Genomic DNA, 22,903 nt, shown 5'->3' with positions numbered 1-22,903 from the left:
ATGGGTGTGTTCTGTGCTGCTGACAGCGACGGCCTGCGAACCCGCCTGCTGTGACTGCCTGTCTCCTGGGGAGCAGCTGTCAGGGGCCGCTGCTGATTCGGGAATTTTCTGAAAAGCTGGTGCGATGCCACCTGTCCTCCATGACCCCCAGCGCTACCCCCCCACACACTGCCACCTCCCTCCCCTGTGCTCTTTAAAAGCGCAGCCAGCTCCCCTCACTGTCCTGCCGCCTGGCCCCACCCCCTCCCCAGGGTCCACCCGCTGGACCCCCTGCTCTCCCTCCCTCTGCACTGGCCCCTCCCCACTCTCCACAGGGGCCAGAGGCTTTGGGCCTTGGGGCTTCCGCACATGCTGGTGTCTGCCTGGGACGTTCTTTCCTCCCTCCTCATCCAGCCTTCTGTGTCGCTCCACCCCAGGCTGGGTCGGGCCTCCTCGTCTGGTAGCGCCTTAGACTGTGAATCGTGGATGAATCGCAGAGCATGTCCGTCCTTTCTCACCATAGGATGCCGGTGTCAAGAGAGAGGCCAACAGATCCCTAGGGCCCGGGGCCCAAAAAGGCCCACAAGGTGCCCTGGAGTGTGTGAAGGGGGGCCAGGGGCTCAATCACTCAGGGTAGGGGTGCCCTATGGATAGCACCCTGTAACATGAGTTGCCTGCCATCCTCTCTCCCTCTTCTCCTGGGAGGTAAGTGTCTGGATTCTATTGGGAGGAGAGCAGCTCACTCATGGGATCCCTGGTGCCTCTTGGATCAGGTGTGGCTGCGGCCGAACAGTCACCCTCTGGCCCATCCAGGCTGAGCCCTCTGAGATCCAGTGGCCCAGGGCCCAAGGGGGACCCTGGGCCAGCCCTTTGGAATGAGGCTTCTAGGCACCTGGCTGCCATCACAGAGTCACCAGCTATCAGAGGGGACAACACAGGTGGGCAGGCCCAGCCTCCCGTGGTCCTAAGCCACCCTGTGGCCGGGCCCGGAGCTCAGGCCCTGGCTCCCACAAGAGCACCAGCCTTTACACCAATGGCACGGTTTTAGAAGCCGTTGGACCACTCCCAGCTGTTGTGACCCCTTTTCCGAGTCCACATCCGGGAAGAACCCAGGTCTTAACTCCAGCAGTTACTGGGCAACGTCCAGGAGGTGGGCGTGGGAGAGTGCGTGGGGAGGAGGCGTGGTCTCACTGAGAGCGGCCACCTCAGGAGGGGCGGGGCGGAAGGGGAGGCTCCTGCATCTGTGTTGTGACGTCTCTGCACACCTTCGTCTGCACCAGACGGCGTCCTCAAACGGCCTGGCTCTGGGACGCTGTGACGCTGCCACCGCAGTGCATCCTGTCAGTGTGGGCTTCACAAAGGCCCCGGGGGTCTGGCTCCTGGGACAGAGTGGGGTGGGCTCTGCCACAAGTCACAGAGTCACAGCCAGGCCCCGGCCTGAGCTCGAGGGCACACGGGTGGGAGGGCCACTCCACGCCAGAGTTCGCGCCGGCCTCTGCGGTTACACAGGGCTGCGTCCGTGGGCTCCGGGGGACAAACCAAGCGCAGCCTTGGCAGCCAGGAGAAGCGGCAGCGTGACTCGGAGAGGGACTCTGTCTTCACAGGGCGCGGCCTGTTTTGTTTACTCAGTGATCTTTTGGCTCAATTTTCGTGCAGCCCCAGGTGGAATTCGCTAACCCCAGGCCCTTCCCACGTGTTTGCACTGGAAGCACGTCCCTCCAGTTCCTACTTTTCAGAGCAGAAAATGCCCGTGGCTCCGCCCCTCCCCGCTGTGGCTCTCCCCGACTGCTCCCCCGCCCCCCCAGTTTCCCTCCCACTGGCAGCCGGCTGGAAGGTGCCTCGGCCAGGCCCTGCATCCGCAGACTTCAGGATGCCAGCCGCCATGTCTAACTCACGGTCGCTTTCCCTGAACCGTCGGAGCTCAGGGACCAAACAGCGTCCCCTGATGCCGATCCCCCACCTACCTCTGATGTAAGCAAACGCTGCCAGAGAGCTGCTGACGATGGCCCCGTCGTTCCTTGGAACCCTCGACTCGCTGGGGTCGGCCTTCACACCTGCGGCGGGAGCAGAGGGGAGGCCGTCAGGCACAGCGGTTCCCAGGGCACCACCACGACACACACTCGGCCACAGTGGCCAGACAAGACGGAGCGCAGGGAGTGTTCAGGGAGTGTCCCCAGCATGTGGAATGGTGACAGGGACTGAGACCTTCCCGAACCAGCCAGCTGCAGCTCAGGGGCCGCTCACCCACCCCCCTGCCGTGGGGAACACGTGGATTTCCCGTCCCTCGGGCGACAGCATTTGCACGTGTAGTGACGTCTTACTCAGCCACAGAGCCGCCATCCACCCTGCTGGGCACAGGGAGGGCCAGCCTCTCGTCACGGAGGTGGCTGTGCTGGATGACTGTTTTTGGACATGACACGTGCAGGGCAGCTCCGTTTCGGGTGACTGGTTAGACTCCATGACAGTGTGGAAGCTGCCGTTGGGGCAGCCATGGGGCTGGGGGACCCTGGGGGTGTCAGGCCGAAGCCTCTGAGGAAGTGCAGCGCAGGGCTGTGGCTGCTGCGGCGGGACCCAGGTGTCCCTGGGATTAGAGCGCAGCCCGGCAGGGTGGGGGGACGCAGGGCGAGGGACAAAGCCTCGGGACACCGAGGGCAGTGTCGTCTGAGCCCTGAGTGAGTCCAGGCAAGATTTCCGTTTCCTGGTGCCTCCCCACGTGTCCCCACGCCAGGCACACTTTTTATATTTAGGTGGGACAGACGCCATGTCTGCGATAAAAGTAACACAAAACTTCTACCGCCCAAAGCCCAAATTCTTAACAGGTGCTTGGTGGTTTCTCTCAGGAGCCCCAAGGGCCGGGACTCCATTCTGGCTTTGACCAGAGACCCAAATCCCACCCACTGTGGCCGAGTCCGAGAGCCCCTGAGGGGGAAGGTGGCACCGGGTGCCCCACGGTCACCCTCCCAACGAGCTCACCGTGGAGCCCCCACAGCAATTGGATCTTTCTTTCAGGAACTAAGAGGGGAATGGGTGGGGGACTTATTCCACATATAGTTCAAAGATCAAGATGCAATGTCAGCCATTAAATACAGCTGTTCGCCACAGTGAACCCCTCGTTCGATCCCCAGTGCACTGAGCACGTGTGCTGTCCCCTCACATAGCAAGGGGCATTGGCCATGAGCCGTGAACGTTACCGTGGTCACTGTCTTCCTGCTTCACAGAAGGTTTCGGATTGGCCACGGCTGGATCAATCGCTGTGAGTATGTGCTTGGGAACTAGAAACCGAAAAAAAAGGTTTTAAAGATGTTGCTCAGTTAGTCTATACTTCAAATGCAACCTGTACAGAGAAGATTAAACACTCAGTTGGCACATCGGCGTGTTAACCGCTCTGCTCATCAGAGGCACGCATGCACAGCAGGGGCACCTGCGTGACCCTCAGATCCCCCAGACGGGGGTCCAGGCCTGTCCTGCAGTATTTAAAATAACAGCCTGGAGAATAAATGAACAAAATGTGGAATGTCTACCCACTAGAACTCAACGTACACTGCAACATGGACAGACGAGCCTGGAAAACACGACTCGGAGGCCCTGTACCATCTGAGCCTGTTAACATGCAATAGTTGGAAACGGTCACGTTGTCCAGCCAGGAAGCACGTTCATGGTTCCCTAGGACGGGGGGCGGGGGGTGGGGGGATGTTGGGGGCTGGGGGCATGGGCATGAGGAGCTTTTGGGAGTCACAGAAATGTTTTAAAATTGCAGCATGGTGAGAGCCACACAGTTCTGGGTGTGGGTTAGAAATCAGTACATTTTTTGCTTTAAGTGGGTGGATTTAAGGTGTGTAAACTGTACATCAGTGACGCTGTTAGCTCTGCACGTGTACATCCCTGAGATGCAGTGACACAGGATGACTGTGACAGCGCAGAGCCCCCTGCTGACCTCCCCCAGGCCCCCTCTGCCTTCACCCACGGCCTGCGAACCCCCTGCCCGTCATCAGCCTGACAGGACTCCTGAGGCCCCACACAGGAGCGGCCCTCCGAGGGCGATGAATCGGGAGCACAGGAAGATGAGGAGGGCAGCGTGACAGCCTTTGGGGGAAGGCAGGTAAAGATTCGGCCAAAGAGGCCCTGAGAACAGACCTCGCGGGTCTCAGGACCTGGTCCTGGATATCGAAGGCCACGCCTACGGTCTTCCCCCTCACCAGCAGCTCCGCTCAGCCCCCCCACGTCCCATAGCTGCCTGTTCCAGGCCCGCCCTCCCCACGACGCTGCAAGCCCCGCGCACAGGGAGGCCGCACACGCCGCCACAGGCCGACGCAGGACCCCGGGAGCCATGACTTCCCCCACAGGGCCCTGCTGTCCCCCAAAACAGCGTCTACCCCAAGAGGCCGCCGCAGACTCACCTGGTGGTTGGTTTGATGTCCGTTTCTCCCCCACCCGATAACCCCATGACACGAGGACCATGCCTTCTGTAAATTACTGCACCCTTAGCTCCCGCAGAGCATGTGCCCCACATGACCGAATGAACGCAGACGTTCGCACGGACCCCCAGGCACCCAAACCCACCTTCTCTTCACTCAGACACACGGCAGCCCTGGAACCCGCCCCCGCCTCGTGCCAGGAGGCACAGGACGTGTGCCTCGTCTGTGGCTCTCGCCCTGCCCTGCCCTGCCCATCCCCTACGCTTGGCAGGAGGGCCCGAAGCACTAGAACCTGGGGGTGACCCCTGGGGCTGCCTGGGGAGCCTGGGCCAGGACGGCCACCGTGCTGCCCACTGCTGCCGCGCACAGAAGGGCCCAGGATGGGCGGGTGGGCGGGCAGTGCTGTGACCGGAAATACGTCGGTGCGGTCACTTCGCTGCAACTAACATTACAGCTGGGACGTTGCCGAGGACAATGGCGTTAGCTTGGGATAGAAAAGGCTGGGGAGGCAACAGGATCACCAGGTCGTAAAAAGGAATGAAGTTCTGACACGTGCCCAGTGGGGGCGCCAGTCGCAAAGAACCCCATGTGGCGTGACTCCCTGAAAACTGATAACCTTCAAAGATCTGCAGGGACAGAACTAGGTTAGGGGGTGCCCGGGGTGGAGGCGGGAGGACCAGGAGGGGACGGCTTAAGGGGACAGGGCTTCCTTCTGTGACCCTGAACCCTAAACCCAACACTTGGTGTACTTTGTGGCTGGTGAGCGGCGCCACCTGCAAGTTATACCTCCATGAACCCGGGACGCAAAGTCTCGGGAAGCCCAGCAGCAGAAGGGGTTTCTGTGAGCCCAGGTGTCAGGTCCTTCCTTCGTCACAGTGCCTTTTGTCACCCTTCCCTTTCACGTTCGTTACAAAGCAGAACAAAACAAGGAGTGCCCGTCTGGATTACAAACCGGAAACCCACCTCGGAGAGCAATGAGCTGCTGGGCTCCGTGTAGGCAGCTTTACCAAACTGGAATCGCATGGACCCGGCATTTCATTGTCTTATCTCAGGCACCCAAACAGCGTCAAGTCGTGTGTCACTGGTTATGGCCAGCACCATGGCGACCTGGGGCGGGGCCTGCTGCACAGAGAGCTCCTGACTGAGCAGGGCCGGAGGGACGACTGTGCCTCTGTGACCTCCAGTGACTCACCCACGCGTTCCAGAGCCTCCCAGGGCACAGACAAGAGTCCCTTCGCACAGGCACATCCAGTGACCCGCTGTTGCTGCGTTCCCACCCTCCCTGTCTGCTGCCCCCGCTGACGCTAGAAGGGCTGGGAAACCCATCTGGACTGAAGGCCATGAACCACAGAGAAGGACAGGAAAGGGGGCTCTGGCCTGGGGGGCGTGGCCGCTGCTGGAGTCACGGCGCTGGGCTGGCCAGCACGGTCTCGGCCTCCAGGGCAGCAGCTCTGGCCGCGGCGCAAGCTTACCGCAGGCGTAGGTGACAGCGAGGCGCTGCCTCACTCCCGGCAGACAGGGGCTCCCGAAGTGCTGGTTGTTGACGAGGACCTTGCACCGCTGCCGCCCGTAGCACCTCTGGGACAGCACGTGCACCGCCGAGTAGGACAGGCAGTCTGAAAGGACACGGCGACCGGGCTTTAGGGCACACCCGCCTCAGCCTGCACTCCGCATGCGCCACTCCGGAATGGACACACCGAGCTGCCTTCCAGAGGCCAGTGCTGCCGCACCGCAGGGTTTGCCCCCCGCCCCCCAACCCACACTGTGTGCCGCCCAAGGCAGCAGGCCGTCTCTGTGAAGAGTAAGAGTGGGACAAGGAGCAGTGGGCGCCCTCAGGGTCCCAGCAGGCCACCGGGGCTCACGGTGGGCGGTGGCACGGGGGCTCCAGAGAGACAGTTTACGAGGGTGTGCGTGGGTGTGCAACATCCCAGAGGAGGAACAGGACCCCAGGGCTGGCCGAGGAGTGTGCCCCACCCCAGGCCTGAAGGGTCAAGGGCAATGGCCTCCGGGGCCCAGAGGGGGCTCTCTGGGGGCTGCGATCCTGCAGGCTGCCGCGCCCCCACGGTGTGCTGCATTCTGTCAGTGTCCACCACCTGCAGGAGGACTGCACACGCCCTGAGGGGCAAGGGCCATGCACCCTTCCCTGCTGTCAGCCCAGGCTCTGGGGCAGTGCCCTTCCATCTCACAGGACTGGCCCTCCTGTGTCCCGCAGAGACTGCCCTTCCCTGTCCCTCTGGGAGGCTCCCGCCGGGCACAGGGGAAGGTGGCTGTCCCTGTTGTTCACTCCCAGCCTGAGTGGGAGTCGCTTGGTTGAGCTTCTGGAAGACACTCTGCCTGTGGCCAAGGTTGTGACCTTGGGCCCTCTTGCTAAGCCTGTGTCCTCACATCCAGGAGCTGACTCGTGGGCTGGTGTGACTAGTACACAAAGTGTCGTGTTTAGCGTGTCCCACGCCGGCACCCGATGCCCCCTTTTCAGCCCCGGGCCACCTCACGTTAGATGGTGGGGCAGTCGGTAGGACTTGGGCAGCTTGCAGCCTAAATTCAGTGCCATCCTTGGACCTGGCATGGTCAGAACTAAGAGCTAAAGCCCTGGACGTGGATATGGGGCAGAAGGATCGAAGGGAGACCTGCCCGGCCGTAGCAAGGGCTGTGTGCGCTGACCGGAAGAGGCTTTTCCCCGATCGATTTAAGACGCTACCCCAGTTTGCAAGTTTGCATTGCTTTGACAAAAAGGGGCACAAAATGGACCTTTTTGAAACATGAAACAAAACCCACATCTGTATAGAAGACAGTTTTTGAATATGAGGGTCACCAAGGCAGTTTTTTAGAAATGTAAAACTTTACGAATGTAATAGTGAACTATTCTTTAGTATAACTCGATTTGCCCCAGGAGCTGAGAGAGGTTTAACTGGGAATGAAGATATATTCTTTGAACTCTCCTCCAGTTTATTTTTATATTGTGTTGTAGGTGGTGGATACTTTCGCCGTCTTCACAAGCCTCATTATTAACTGGGGTCTTAGCTGGGAACAGTTATCAGTTGAAAAACCTGTTAAATCTCAAGAGAACTTATAATGGGAGGTCTGATTTCTGTATGAACTACCTGCACTGGGAAGAGGGAACAGTCTGAATGATAAAATTAGTTGTAAAAGCCTGACGCTTTGAAACACAACTGTGATTGTTGTTTGTGTTACACAATAAGTACGTGTTTGTAGTCGAAAAGCTGAAAAGCCAGAGAAGCCAAAACTAGGAAAACAAAACTCCCAGGAAATCCCACCATCAAGAAGAAACTGTTAACCTTCAAAAAGCACCCTTCCGGTCACTCGTGCGTCCTTCCCCTCCGTGGGGCCCACATGTATGTCTCCATACACTGCCTTTCTCTGTTTATTGGCGCATTTGTGAGCACTTTAACAGAAACCTCATTTTAAAGGGACCAGCTCTATGTACGAGACCCAACGGGTAGACGTCTGAGCGACTTTCGTGTGTTCACTGAGCTGAGTTTTGCACACGCGCATGATACTGTCCACAAGAGCTCCAGGCCACCGATCATTTTGTCAAAGGGCAAAATATGAAGGCTCTGGAACCACAGTGCTGAACTGACACTCAGAAAAGTCCTACCTACCCCCCTTCCTGCCAGAACTGCATCGGTACCCCAGAAACAGTCTCCATCCCGAGAGTGTGCGTGCGTCCGGCCACGTTGCTCAAGGCTGACAGGGGAAGAGAAAGGAAACCGATCAGACCCCAGGCCCTGCCTCCCGGTGGGCTGTGGCCAGCGTGACCCTCGGGAGCACGCAGGGCACTCTCGTGACCCTGGATGCGGACGACTTGGTCCAGGTGACAGGGTATTTCCAGGAAGAGGCCGAGGTCACTGAGGTCAGACCGGGTCTGACTCGGCTCTGACCATCCCAGGGGTCACTGCTGAGCTCTGACCGTTTGCTGGGCTTCCGTACAGGGTCCCGCATAAGCGATGCCCCGGTTCTCCTGACAAAACCATCACAAGCATGTCATTCTGTAATGTGACAGTATCACAGTCAAGCACACCCTAGGGCATTTTAGGTGAAATGGCCGAATTAAGACTGTAAACCCTCATGCCCGTGGGGTGACCCTGCCAACCAGGCTCACGAGGGTGATGCTCCTGCCGGACCCTGCACTCGCAAAAGCGGCTATTCCCCTCCGGCTTGACTTTGTTCGCACTCTGTCTTCCCAGCCAACTGCCTTCCGCCCCAGCGCGTGTGATAACAAGATGTTCAAGCACTTGATTTTCGGTTTTTTGGCTACCGTTTAGCACGGGAACTGAAGCTGATGGCTCCTCGGAACCTGTGTTTACCTAGATAATTGGTCTGGCCGTGCTTCAACAGCAGTTCTGGCAGTGGGAGGCCCTGGCACCTTGATCTTCGGCTGGAAAGTCCAGGCCTGCCCACACTTGGCCTTGGGGCGGCCTTAGCTCTGCCTTGGAGGCCCAGGGGGCGGCTTTCTCATCCTCTCATTAAGGAGCCGGCAGAACCCCAGGAGTCCGGCCAGAAAACGAGCAGCAGCAGGAAAGGGTGTGGCCCAGTGGGCGCCCGGGCAGGGGCCCCATTTCTGAAGCCCTGCTTTCCTTTCCAGGGGTCACGCCAGGTCTGCGGGAAGGTTCGCGCCCTCCGGGGTTGGATGCCGCCCCGCCGGCCTCCGCTCGGGACGGACGGTGACCAGTCACTCTCACGCCTTCCTTTGAGTTTCTCTTCCACCAGCGGGCGTCTCGGTTCTCAGGGCTCTGACTTGCTGGCTCTTCCAGAAATGTCTCTGGGCCAGCACCCTCACAGTAAGACACAAGGCCCACCTTTGCCTGGACCTGCACACTGTGCGAGGTCACCTTTTGGAGACAGGGTCCGGCTGGCTGGGTCACGGGTCTCGTGCGTCTTCCCCGTCCTGTCATGGCTGTGGGGTCCGGCGTTGAGTGTGTCTGCTGGGCTGCTGTACAGGCACCGCTCACCTCCCCTCTGTTCTGCGGCAAGTCCAAGGGGTCTGCAGATTGGCCTCAAGCCTGCGCCTGCCATGGCCGCGCCCCGCCTGTGCCCTCACACGGTCTGCGTCTGTGTGTGGCTGTGTCCTCGTCTCCTGGTCTAATAAGGGTCCCGGTCCCCCTGGGTCAGCGCCCACAGGGCATCGGTCTAACCGAGCCTCCTCTTTCACGACTCTCTCTTCCGATACGGTCGCCTTCTGAGGCCTGGGGGCGAGGACTCAGCCATGGGACTCTCAGAGGGATATGGTCCAGCCCACAGCAGCCACCAAGTTGGCCACAAGTGGTCCTACCTCCCGAATCCACACGGGGTCACCTCCTCCTGCAGGGAGTCAGAGCTGGTCTGTGATCTGCCCACCGTGGTGGAGGTGGTGGTGTGTGGCTTCTCTGGTATCACTTGTTTTGGGAGGAGCCAGTGGCCAGGTCCCGAGGACCCTCAGGAGACCCCTGTGGGGAGAACCAAGGCCTGGCCAGCAGCATCCCGCCCCCCACACCAGTGGGCCACGTGCCTTCTGCTGACCCCAACCTGGCCGATGTCATAACAGTCGTGGAAATCACCACCTCTCATGGACGACTGGCACGGCGTGTCCTCAGTTTAAGAGCCACGCGGCTTTCTCAGCCCCGAGGCCCAGCCGCCTCCGCCCCGTGCACTCCCAGGAGCCGCCTGGGCTCTGAGACCCATGGGCTGCACCAGCCTTCAGCATCATGCAGGAAGAGAAGCACCCGTGACCTTTGTGCGGCCCGGGTGACTCCCCACCACTAGGCCCTTGGGCAGTCATCCTGCAAGGTCATGCTTTTGGGCCCGGACCCGACGGCCCTTCCCCTTCCTCCAGACCAGGGCCGAGCTGCAGCGGTCACAGAACCCAGAGCAGAGATCGAGGACGGCAGCCCGGGGCCCGGATGTGGCCTACAGGCGTGTTTGGTTTGGCTGGCCAGTGTTTACAAAGTTGGGAACATCTCACACTGAAAGACAGCAAAAGTGGATTCCCAGAACCTCCTGACAGGCTGGGCGCCGCGACGACTCCAGGCCCACATTCCGGGCAGCAACCACCCGCCGCGGAGCCCAGGTGGCGCCTCGCTCGGGAGGGGCCCATCCACTCACGCGTCCCCACACTCATTCCCCAGCTGCCAGGAGGTCGGAGGTCAGAGACAGACACCGTTACCACAAGGCTCACTGTTGCCTGGGAGCTGAGCCATCCGCACAGAGATGAGACCGTCCACGTTGTGAAGGCCATCAAACAGGGGACAGCTCGAGGGGCCGTGGGCTGGAGGTGCCATGACGGCAGGGGGACCTGGGAAACTTTCCTGAGACCACATCTGGGTCGGTGCCCAAGTGAAGAGACGGAGGGACGGAGCCGGCCGTGCACAGAGGTGTGGAGAGAACATTCCAGGCCAGAAGGAGAGCTCGTGCGAAGGCCCTGGGGTGTGCATGAGGGCGGACGCTCCAGGGGCGTGAGGAAGGAGAGGAAGGCCAGGCCACAGCTGGGAGAGTGGGTTGGTTTTCACTCCAGAGGGCAAAGCGGAGAGCTGTAAGCAGGGGTTCAAGTGATCAGATTTAATTTAAACAAAATCTCCCTGGCTGGTAGGCGGAACCATCACTAAGGGTGGGGAGGAAACCGGGGACAGGGAAGATCTGAGACAGGCCAGGAGGTGGCCTGGGTGGTCCCAGTGAGAGAGGCCCGAGTCCCGAGTGGGCTGGGAGCAGAGGGGCAGAGCCCAGTGGGCTTGCAGAGGTGAGGATGGGCAGCCGGCGGGAGACGGGGGTCCAAAGAGCACGCTTTCTGAGGAGAGAGATACCAAAATGTGTCCACACAGGAAGAATAAGCTGGTGGTTTTGCGGGGCAAGCAGGCCAGCCACAGTCCACAGTCTTCACGCACCGTCGTCTGGGCCAAGGAGTGATCAGTTTCGGATTCAGTTACACCGGGACAAGGCACCAGCCCGGGCAGCCGGTGGTTCGCATTTTCGTACACGCACCCTGTTTGGCCCTTCAGCTCACCCGCAGGAGAGACCAGAGGGGTGACTTCCACGTGGAGTAAACTGGGCAGGGGGTGGGTGGTGACGGCCCCCTCAAGCCTGGCCACGCCCCCTTTGAGCCTCTCCACCATGCAGCCCGGGCCTGGCCTGGGGCAGTGGCTCGAGACTGGACCTCGGTGAAGAGCTCATCCCAAACCTCAAAGTACTCCAGCGTGACGGACAGGAGCACTGGACTGTGAAGGGAGGGGGCGGGGCCTGGCGGGGAGAGAAGGAGGAGAGCAGGTGTTCCCCGCCCCCCAGGCTCCGCCAGGGCTCAGGCTGTACAAGCCCAGCAGCTAAGTCTTGTCAGCCTCGGTGTCTGCTAGCGCAGTCTCTAGCTGGCTGCCCCTCCTTCGAAACCAAATCCCGCTGGCCACGCAAGTGACCAAATCCCTCCGCTCAGAGGAAGAGCCGAAATGCACGTCTCTAGTCCCCGCCCGCCTCTATTAGCGTCAGCGGGCCTAGGACCCGGTGCCTCGTTCCCATGTTAAGGAACTGAACCCCTTTTTGCAGGAAGAGGTCAGATCACAAGGGCGCTCTATCCAGCTGGGGAGACCAGGTGATTGGGTGGGGGGGCAGGCCCTGCAGGATGTTCAGGAGGGTTGTGTGCCACCAGCCACCCTGTGTCCCACCCTGGGGACAAAGGCACGCCTGGGCGCAGGCAGGCTCCCGAGATGACAAGGTCATTGTCCCCCGGCCAAACTCCGTAGCAGGAACAAGGGAGAGGGCTGCAGACATTCTGAACACGCGTGTTACAGGGAGAAGGGACTTCAGGACTCACATGGCACTTGCTGGGGCCTGGCTGGTGCCATTGACCAGCAAGGGCTTCTCTGCCCCACCTGGCCGCTGAGCCTGCGGAGACGGAGCCCTGTCCCCAATCCGAGCAGCGTGGCTGCAGGCCCTCTTGGCCTGCCTTTGTGTGTGCTCTGCCTCCAAAAGACCCCTGTGACCATGACAGAAGGCCTTCTCTCCAGAACACGGGCTGAGGGTCACACACACATGCCTTCTGACCTGTTTGCTGTTCTCTCCTGGGTCTCTCACAGGAGTCTGTCATAGTGGGGAGGTCATTCTGTGTTTTTTTCAGACCCAAGATGTTACTTCCACGTGAATTTCTTTTTAAACTTGTTTCATGTCACTTGTGGTCCATGAGTAAACTGTAGCGATTCACTCCTGAAGAAGCTCTTGAGACTTTGGGGGGCGAAGTGCTGGCCTTGGGCTGCTTCCCCGTAGGGTCTCTTCTCTCCGGTGAGAGGCAGGGAGCAATCACCTGTCTCAGCGCCGTGGAGCGTGCGTGTGAGGGTTCACTCCGTGTGCCGATTCACTGAGGCTGTCGCGCCCGGTCGCCTGCTCAAACACTGGCCCCAGGGTGGCTGCGAGGGTATTTTTCAGACATGAAAACATTTAAATGGTAGACTGAGTAGGAGCAGATTCCCCTCCGTCACATGGCGGGCCTCGACCAATCAGTTGAAGGCCTTAATTGCAAAGATGGAGGTTTTCCAAAAAAGGGATTTTCTCCAGGCTGCACTCGGAAATTCTGTCTGGGGCTTCCAGCTTGCTTCGCCGCCGAGTTCGGGCTCAAACTGAACGCCAGCTCTTACCTGGGTCCCCAGCCTGTCAGCCCAGCCCGTAGATCTCGGGCCAGCAGCCCCACCACCACCCGAGCCGGTTCTATACGGCCGATCTCTCTGTCCACATCTCCTGTCTGTGGTCTCTCCCCGAGACCCTAACTAATAATAACACTTGGGGCGTCTGTGGTGGGTGGAGCTTTCGCCTCCTAGCTCAGAGCTGCAGACAGCTAAGGAGGAGGACTCTCGGAGTTCTCTCCCCAGCACTGAACCCAGCCCCAGGGCCCTCCCGGGCACTGCTCTCTACCTGCACACCTGCCCCAGGTATCTGTCTGCAGGTTCTCCTTGGCTGTCCACCACCACTCTGTAACCTGCACCTCTCTGCAGCCCGTCCCCCCGACTCCCTTCCCCACGTGCCGTTCCCCTGAGTGCTCACGTGCCCCTGAAATATGACACATTAGCCCATGTAACATCTGTCCTCTCACTGTGTCCTCGTCCGCTGCTGGGAGGTCAGCTCCTCGTGGACTCTGTGGTCACTGACTACGCCCCGTGCCCAGAACGGGGCCTTGCGTTCAGCGGGCATTCGATCGCTGCTCGGTGTGGAATGACTGGACAAGGGACAGATGCAGGAGTGTGGGGCGGCAGGCAGCCCTCAGGGGAGCCAGGTCCTCCTTCCCCGTGACTTTCCCTCAAACCCAGTACAGGCCACGGCGAGCGTCCCTTCCGGGGAGCCAGCCCCCGCAGACAGCCACGTGAAGACACCTACCGAAGGGGGGCAGCCGCTGAGCCCCCGAGGTGCACAGGTCCCAGTCCCGGGCCCTGCGGCCGTAGGTGGCAGAGTAGATGTTGAGGAACTTGGACTCGTGGCAGTGAAGCTTCAGCTCCTGGTCCTCACACACAGTCTTGTTTTTCAGCTCATCTGGAGCAGAGACAAAATCGGCGGCACCATCAGCTTCCCTCGGACGGGCCGGGCAAGTGCTGCCCGGGCCTCTGCGGGCGCTCCCGGGGCCCCGACACACCTCAGAGCAAAGCTACACGAGTCTCGCCCGTGACCGAGCTGTGAAGCCAACTCAGGGTGTTGGGACCAGCGATTTCAAACCACAAAGAAGAGCTCAGAGAGCATCGATGTGCATCGCAGAAGGTAAGCACTGTTTTAACAACCTAATCGGGGTTTTTTTCCCACTTATGTGAGTGTTTTATTGGGCTGAAATGTAGAATGCTTTCTTTACTCTGGGTTGCAAGCAAACCAATTTGAAAGCTGCCCCCCCACACCCACCCCAAAGCACAAGCGGCCAACAGTGGGGCCGCAGTGGCCGGTGGGACTGGAATTGATGAAGCTTAAGCCCCTAACTGAAGACATGAAAGAAAATAGTCTCCATATAGCAATTCCACCTTTCTAGAACTTGTGAGTTCCCTTGCCTTTCTCCCCAAAACAGAGAGGGAGCAGTGAGGCCAAACTTCTGGGTAACTGTGGGGCTCGGGTTACCATTGGCTCTGGGGCCTGGGCCTTGCTCTCTAATGCGGGACCATGGGAACCCCAGACTGATGGGGGTGCGGGGCAGAAAGCAGGCTGCCAGTGCTCAGGGCCCCTCCTCACTGGCCTTTGCCGGGACCCCAGGAGCCAGCAGAGGTCACTGACCAAACGCCAAGAATGCCCCTTACCCCGGGACTGGGATCGTAAAGGAACAGGTTAAACTTAGAGCCAAGAAAAGTTTTGTTTTCTTTTTCTAAATAAGAAGAACGCTGAGCCTGACCCCGCCTGGGAGGGCTGAGCCGGGTGAGTCACGTCCGCCCCGGTAGCAGCTCCACAGTGCTTTGAGAAGCGTGCAATCCCAGCAACTCCGGAAGGAGGGCTGACCTCAAAGGCCAGGGCAGAACAGCGGCCCCCCGCTGCGGAGCACCGGGCCTGGGCAGACCCGGGGGGACGGGCAACAGAGCTCATGCGTGCCTGCCCGGGGAGCACCCCAAAATGTCAAGAATGCCTCTGGGCAGAGACGCCCAAGTTGAGGCCAGGAGCAGGCGGCAGGGAACGCTGGAAACTTTCTCACAGGGCTGCCTGCCGGCTTGCTTTCTTTTTCTTCCTCCGTCCTCTCTCAGGAGTTTCTAAATTATAAGAGTTTCCTTTTTCTAAGGCCTGTTGTGAAAGACACTGATCAGCCACCATCTCTGTGCGGCCTTAAAAAGCTGGTTCACTAAAGGTGGCCGGACGCCAGCCACACCCACATGCGGAGTCTCGGGTGATTGTCCTCTCCTGGAACTGAGAGGCTGCAAGTGTCACATTATGGGCTCAGGGTTACTGTCGCGTGTTCCGTGGAGTCCCTTGGTTCCTTGGGAATGTGCCATTCACTGTCCCCTGACAGTGACATTTCTGGAGTCTGAAACGACTGGACCCCGAAAGACCTGATGCTTTTCTTAGGGAAAAGGAACTTGTTTCAGAGCTGGGTTGGAGCGCTCAGTGAGTGGTCCCTGATTAGAAGGGAAAGCAACCGGGGCCTGCAGGAGGCGGAGCCACGACTCTGCTTAAAGGACAACAGCAACGAATCCCCGCCCCCCCCATTCCACCAATCAGAGGGCGGGGTCATGATCCATCATGCAATAACACAGCGGAGCATGCGTCACCTGCCATGGGGGGATTCCTTATCGAGGGCCTCGTTCACAACCACCCGTGCTTGGCAACACTAACACACAGACAGATGATCAGTCACTTTTTAGCGTTTTTAAATTCTCTCCAGATAATGCACCCTGCTGCTACCTGCACCCAGGACAGACCATTTCCCACCCTCCCAATCATCAGTGTGTCACTGCCTTTCAGTCACTCACGTTTTAGTTTTAGCAAGAGTTCCTTTAATCTGCCTGCTGGAATAATAGCTACCAGTGAGTGAGCCCCACTCCATGACGGGCCCAGTGCTAAGCCTCTCCCCCCCAGCACTGTGTTTTCGGCCTTCACAGCAACCCTAAGGCAGGAGGGGCACAACCGTCAGCTCACCCTTGAGCTGTGGAGCTCGAGGAAGTTTCTCTCTACTGTCCAAGTCACGCAGCCGCCACCCAGCAGACAGGGCTGTGAACCCAGAGCCTCGAGGTGCCCAAAATTCTCTGAAGGGGTGAGATTCGGGGGGAGGTGAAGCATGGGGCGCGCTTGGGGGAAAGAAGGTTCTCGTGAGGATTGCTGGTAAAACAGCCCTCCACGAAACAAGCACACACACAGCCCTGGGAGCAGCCCTCGCCAGTTCCCAGGCCCTCCCAGCACAGGGGGAGATGCGCAGCGCTGGCTCTCGGGACAAGAGCCACCTCCATGCACCCTGGGGAGGCGCACCGGGGAGCTTTGGACAGGCCGAGTGTCACACAGGCTGGATCTGGGAGAACGGGAAGGAAAAGGGGCGGGAAAGTGTGGGGACGAGCTTTGTAGCAGCAGTAGGAGCTGTCACTCAAACTTCAGTGCCCCAGGTGGACGATGTCCAGGTACACAGGGTGCTTGTGTGTCCCCCTGAAATTCACATGTTGAGATCTTGGTGCCCAAGGTGACAGGGTCAGGAGGCGGGTCTCTGGGAGGGGATGAGGTCTCCGGGGTGGGGCCTCCTGACAGGCGTCCGAGCCCTGGGCCCTTCCACCCTTTGATGTCAGAGCAAAACCACAGCCCCCCACCACAGGGGACACTGGACCTGTGGTACCTTGACCCTGAACTTCTCAGCCTCCAGAGCTGAGAGAAATAAGTGAGCGTGGTTGAGAAGCCGCCCAGGTGACAGTGTTTTCTTACAGCAGGGAGAATGGACTGGGCCACAGGCCCTGGCCTCTGGTCTGTCACTCGTGGGGCAGCTGGTATGGGGAGGGGCAGCCACATCTGAGCACCCCCCCTGGGGACATGCACTCAGGGCCTTGGTCCGGCCCCGGGTCCCGCCCCAGCTGGCTCCCTCCAGCTCCTGCACCCTGGCCACCGGCTTCTGTGAAGGCTGATCTCTCTGTGCCACACCAACCTCAGCCCTGCTGGTCTCGGCTCCATCATCGCCTGCCAGGACAGCTGTCCCCAAGGCCCTCCTCTGTCCCCGCTGCCTGCGCAGTGCCAGAGGAGTGCCCCCAGAACCCTGCCCTACTGGGCATCGTGCACAGAACTGCACGATCCCACTGTGAGTGCCGGGCCCCACTAGATGGCAAGGTGTAGCCACTGAGGATGGGCGGTCCCCAGCCCGGTAGGTGGACTCTGCTCCGTCAATACAGCCTGTGCACAGGTGCAGGAGTCCTGACAGGTGTGTGTGCACACAGGTGTGTGAGCCATACAGGAGTCACAGAGAAACCAGGTAAACCCACGTGGGGGTGATGCTGCTTGACCAGAATTAAGGAGGCTGCAGGCTGCGGAGGAGAGAGGGCGGGGCTGGGGCCAGGGGTCTTATGGAGATTTGTTTTGGAGTGGAGACCATCCATCTAGAGGAAAGTGATGCGGGGCCTGGAACCTGGACAAAGGAGCAGCTGGCTAACCGAGATCTCAGCTAACACTGGCTGGTTGTGGGGACCCTGGAAACCGCCCAGGGAAACCTCGGCGAGTAGGGAGCCCTCTTCATATCCACCTGGGCCAGCGCCCCGCCCCCTGCACACGGCAGGTGCTCAGCAAGGGCTTGCAGACCGAAACCTGCGGGCAGCCCGGGCTGCACACCCCTGCAGCAGGGTCCTGGCCCCAGCACGCACTGGCCCTGCACACTGCCCATTTCGCTGGGGCCTCTCTGTCTGCACTAGAGGCCGGAGCCTGCCACCGTTGATCACGAAAAGTTTACCGCATACAGATCCTTCGAGGCAGTGTCACCGCCAATGGTCACACTCCCACCCCCAGATAAGATGTGGAGCAGGGGTGGATTCCGAACGACCCTTCTGAACCACGCACCGGAGGAGAGAGGGAGAGCAAGAGAAGGGGACTCCGACGCAGCACAGTGAGGGCGTGGGCATGGCCGAGGGCGTGGCCGAGGCGTGGTCAGTTTTGAGACTCCGCAGCAGAGGAAGGCACTGGAGAACAGGGAGGGTTAGAAGGGGTTTTCCTGAGTCTCCTCAGCAGGGCCGGGCAGAGCAGATGAGACCCCCTGGGAGGGTGAGGCTGCTGTGCAAAGTCCCGAGCTGCTGGGGGGTGTTCGCGACCCTGTGTATGCGAAAGCGTGTATGTGTGTGTACTCACAATGGGATGTATGGGTGCGAGTGTCTACAGGTGTGCACCGAGTGTGCCATCTGTGTGTACAGACGCATGTGTGTGTGTTGAACGCACACTGTGGAGACAGAGCCACGGGAGCCTCGGGACCCTCTTGAGGTGTCCCAGCCTGGCAGGGAGCGGTCTGGCTTGGAGCCTGGACACTGGCCCAGAGGAGGCCGGGCTGCTGCTGCTGCAGATGCGCACTGGAGCGCTGGAGGCCGTGTCGCACGTAGCTGCCCAGCGCCCTCCCCTCCCAGGCCGCTGTGTCCTGGGAGACGCTGGGCTCCGGAGGCGGAGGGCCGCAGAGAACAAAAGGCAGAAAGCAAAACGACCGTGTGGGCGGCAGTGCAGTGCAGGGCCGGCGGGCAATCACTCCTCACATTCTGGTTAGACGCGGCCACCTCCCGCGGAGCGATACCTGGGGCCTCCCCCAGGCTGGCCCTCCAGGGAGGAGGGACCTACTGGCTGAAGAGCAGTTGGAGGAGCTGAACTGAGGTGCATGAAATGGCGACAGGAAATGGGGGGAAGTGCAGGAATCAGAGAAGGTGTGTAGCCACTCCTCCCTGTAGGAACAGACCCCCGTCAGCAGCCCTGCTGCACGTGGGGGGGGAAGCGCTAGTCCCCCGAGTCTGGAACCCAGGCAAGGGCGGCAGCCGTGTCCCTGGGCTCACTCCCCAGCAAGGCTTCCTCACCAGGGCAGTGGCCCTGGATTCTGCCCCTGGTCCCATCGGCCTCCAGATGGCTGGGTTTGACATAGAAGGAGGGTTTGTGCAACTCAGGCACCTGTATGAATGTACATGGACGCACGTGTGTGTAAACATACGCGCACACACACAAGCCAATCCACACAAACTGAGCAGCGGGAGGGGTGGGGCCCCACATTCCTGTGTACAAGTGTTTCAAAGTCAGACCCAAGCCCGGCAGAGAGCTTCCCCAGGGGGCGTGCGCGACAGCGGAGCCGGCACCCCAGACACACAGTCCCCGCAGCGGGTACTTACTAGGTTGGCATTTAAAGGAGACCAGGAGGTATTTACTGCTTCCTGGACAAAGGTCAGGTCCAAAAACTCGGCTGTTCACCAGGAGGTGGCAGGCCCGCTGGTTCTGGCATTCGTCTAGCACCTTCTAGAAGGAGGGCAGAGAGGGGACAGGCTGGTGAAGCACGCCGGTGGCCGCGGGACCCCACCCCTGGGCTGTGGTGGGCTCAGAGGGGACAGCAACCAGAGGGGGAGCCTGACGGGGCCACGCACGACCGTTGCATCCCCAGGGCCGTGGTTCGCAGTCCCAGCCAAGGTGGCGAACTTTGGAGGCCCTCGATGAGGTGAGCGAGACCGGAGCGCAGCCTGGAGGGACTGGGAGGTCCGCTTCAGGAGCTGTCCCTTTGAGAGCCCTGGGGACCAGGAATCCCAGGCACAGTTCCTCATCCTTAGAGACAAGGACTGAGAGCTCGACGTTGAGGGGCCTGAGACACAAACCCAAACCCAGGCCAAGAGCTAAGAAAGCGGATCCCCCACTGGCCCGCCTCGAGGGCCCGGAGCCCAGGGGACTCGGGTGCTCTGCCGAGCGCACGGCTGGGCCCCTTCCTTCAACTCTCTCTCCGGGTTTCTCTGGGCAACTCCCTCCTGTGAGGGCCCGCTGGGTGGACCCCGAGCCAGGCCCCCAAATGTCTAGCGTCCCACCGCCGGTCTCCCCTTCCCAGCCCAGGCCCTGCCCACGACAAAAGCGCACCTAGCACCGTTCCTGAGACTCCACCTGTTGCTGTTGGGCTGCATGGGGCTCAGGTTCACGAGCACCGTGTTCTCACGGCAGCTCCGTGAAGGAGGCGGCCCCACACGTGTGTGTGGAACCAGGAGAAATGCTCGGCGAGTCTCCACACGTCATCATGGCCAAGGGCCACGGGTACACGGCTCTGCGCTCAGCGCAGGACCAAGGACAGGACCCTTTCCAGCTGCGTCACAGCTGGAAGGAGCAGAAGGACTTCCTGTGGGCACCGAGTCCCGGCAGGGTCAGCTCGGGGGCTCCAGCACAGATGTTGGCCTGGGCCCTCCCCGTGCGAGGCCGCCTGCCTCTGAGGAAGCAGCGAGCCTCGGCTCCCACGTGCGGTTTGGGGCATGAAGTCGAGGGTCTCTGGATGAAGGGGTGGGGCACAGGGGGTGTCCCGCAGACACACCCCTTACAACACCAGAAGTGTGTGTGCACACGCTCGCCTGGCCTGCTTCAGAGTGTTCATGTCGTCCTCAGGTGGGGGGTGGGGGGCTGTGCCTCAGAGCTCAGGGAACTGGGGGGTCTCTACTTTGACACACCAGGCTTGCTCCCTGCCCTGTTGGCATGGGCCACAGCCCTTAGTTTGTACCCAGGACGGCTGCAGACAGCCAGGACCAGCCACCCACCCGCGTGGCAGGGCCTCGGAGCAGGGTTTCTGGGCAAGGGACGGGGCCAGCCCGAGGGAGGGCTGAGGCAGGCAGGGCATTTGGGGAGGGAGCGCTCTCCTGAGGAAGCGACATGGGAACCACGTCCATGTGACTCATGCAAACACGTCTTTTGACGGCTCAGTGGCGTGTTTAGCCATCACGTGGCTACACCCACACCATGGTGCTCAGAATAGGAGCAGTGGAGGGAGGGAGGAACGGGGAAGTCCTCACGGTACCGAGGTGTGTGAGCCCCTCCGCCTGGGCCTTGGGCAAAGCTGCCTCCACTCCCGTTGCTCCCTGGTCCCGCTGGAAAAGGCGTCTCCGCCCTGTTTCCTATCACTCATGACATCAAACTGACATCTGATCCCCAGCTACTCTACCACCCTGACCACACCAGCTGCCCACGGAACTCCGGGGGCGTGGGCACCCTCCAAGGCCATGGTGCCACACAGGCACGGGGGCCCGCGGAGCAGGCCTTCCTCGGAGGGTTGGAAGTCATGAGAAGTCTAAAACCGGCCCTGAAGTTTTAGTTTGACTTCTTCCTGAACCGAACCTTCCCCTAATGCCACGAAAAGGACAGCTCAGCAGGCCCGCCCCACCGCCCCCAAACTCCCGGAGAAGGGCAGACCCGCAGAGGCTGCCCAAAGTCCCCGCTCCAAACGAGAACGACACAGTTATCTCCGACCATCCAAAACAAGGGATGCTCACAGCATCCCCCTTCCCTGGGAGCCTCACAGAGGTCCTCCGGTGTCCCCTGGAGCACGCAGACTTCCCTGTCCCCGGGGCACTGAGGGGCACACCAGCCTGGAGTCCGAGGCCCAGCGTGACTGTCCTTGGCCGTCCTGCACGAGCAGCCCGCCTGGGCCGCGGATCCGATCGCAGCATGAGTGTGTCAAGGGCGCTCTCCAGGGACTAGGAATCCTCCTCAGACGTTTCGGTAAAGAATCCTTCTGAGGGCTCACCCACACCTTCGGTGGCGGTTTGTGCGGACCGGGCGCTGTGGGTCAGGCAGCTTTGCGAGAACTACATCGTCACCACAAGTGCGTCTACAGAGAGACAGCGAGCGAGACCCCCATCCCATTGTCCTCAAGCGTCTTCGAGCACAGTACCTGCAAGGTGGTGGGAGCCACGCAGGCTGAGTGGTCTTCCCCCCGGGCAGTGGGCTGCTGGGCACTGCACGCTCGGTAGTTGTGCCCATAGAACGCCGACTGGACGCTGATGGTGGAGTGCCGCGGGCACTGGAGGTCCAGGCGGTCCCCGTCGCAGGCGTAGGCGGTGTGGTTCTGCAGGAGTTTGGTTAGGTAACCTGGAAAACAGTCAGCCGGGTGACCAGAGGCCCAGGGACCACCGCTCCCTCCCCGGTTCAGAGCGGGTGGACCTTGGTCCCCAGGGAGCGGCTGGTTGGTCAGGAAGACGTGGCTGAGGACACGAGACACCAGACCTGAACTGGAGCAGGGCTCCGGGAGCCGGTGCCCCTGGTCCTGTCTGGGTCAGACACCTGCTCTGTGATGGCCCATTGGCAGGCTAAAGGCCCGAAGCCAAGGCGTCTGGAAGCGCGTCTGGGAGCAGGGTGAGCTCCGAGCAGGTGCCCCGGGAACAGGCAGCCTCCTGTCTGGAGGAGACCACTCATGTGCACTGGCTGGGCCGGCCCCCCGCAGCGAGGGGGTGCCAGTGTATCTTAGGGACCCGTCCTGGGCCTGCCTGAGCCCTGGGAAGGGGACAAGCAGGGCCCCAGCCCGAGGTGAGGGCCTGCTCTGAACGGAGGGCACAGGAACGATGCGGGCTCGGTTGTGCATCAAGGAGTGTCCACTGAAACCCATGATCACCAGTGACCTCAGAACGTGCCCTTAGTTGGCAATGGGGCCACTGCGGGTGCAGTTAGCCGAGCGATGTCACCCTCGGGTAGGGTGGGCCTGCGACGCAACGTGACCGATGTGCTTCTAAGAGGAAAAGAGACGCGGAAGCAGGACAGCGCGTGAGGACCGAGCGATGCAGCCACAAGCCGGGGAACGCCAGGCTGGCACGCAGCCCAGAGAGCTGGACAACGCCCGCAGGACCCTTCCCTGGAGCACTGGGGCCCTCGCGGCCCTGCTGGCACCTTCATTCCAGGCTGCCAGCCCAGCACCCTGCCCCGCCGGCTGCTCCTCCGCAAGTGGGAGGGCAGGGCAGGCGGGGGGCCGGCGGGGGCGGCCGGGCTGTTTCTCAGAAGGAAGGAAGGAAGGTCCAGCCGGAACGTGGATTCCTTTCCTCCTCCTCACACCTCAGGAGGTCGGCGGCCAGGCAGCCTGGAGGGCAGCCAGGGGCTTTCTGCTGCTGAGGTGAGTGTGGGAGGCAGTTGGCAGCCCTCGGCCCGAGGGG

The 22,903-nt window shown here is 60.7% G+C and overlaps 1 protein-coding gene across 7 annotated transcripts in view; it reads right to left on the bottom strand.

Annotated features, from left to right (window-relative positions):
• The window catches only part of EVA1C (eva-1 homolog C), a 47,382-nt gene that overhangs the window by 3,146 nt on the left and 21,333 nt on the right, over nucleotides 1-22,903 (bottom strand). For 2 of the 7 annotated variants that reach the window (XM_037065266.1, XM_037065270.1), the window contains exons 2-8: nucleotides 21,655-21,851; nucleotides 19,136-19,259; nucleotides 13,737-13,889; nucleotides 5,867-6,010; nucleotides 3,171-3,251; nucleotides 2,641-2,744; nucleotides 1,944-2,035 (exon numbers count right to left, since the gene is read on the bottom strand). In XM_037065266.1, the coding sequence (XP_036921161.1) occupies nucleotides 1,944-2,035; nucleotides 2,641-2,744; nucleotides 3,171-3,251; nucleotides 5,867-6,010; nucleotides 13,737-13,889; nucleotides 19,136-19,259; nucleotides 21,655-21,851 (895 nt within the window). The remainder of the gene's footprint in view (nucleotides 1-1,943; nucleotides 2,036-2,640; nucleotides 2,745-3,170; nucleotides 3,252-5,866; nucleotides 6,011-13,736; nucleotides 13,890-19,135; nucleotides 19,260-21,654; nucleotides 21,852-22,903) is intronic. The other 5 variants (XM_037065269.1, XM_037065271.1, XM_037065268.1 and 2 more) reach the window with 4 other exon arrangements.

The sequence above is a fragment of the Sturnira hondurensis genome, unplaced genomic scaffold (assembly GCF_014824575.4).
Source record: "Sturnira hondurensis isolate 20B ecotype Veracruz unplaced genomic scaffold, ASM1482457v3 Scaffold0015596, whole genome shotgun sequence".
Taxonomy (NCBI): Eukaryota; Metazoa; Chordata; class Mammalia; order Chiroptera; family Phyllostomidae; genus Sturnira; species Sturnira hondurensis.
This window is presented reverse-complemented; position numbering and strand designations above follow the sequence as displayed.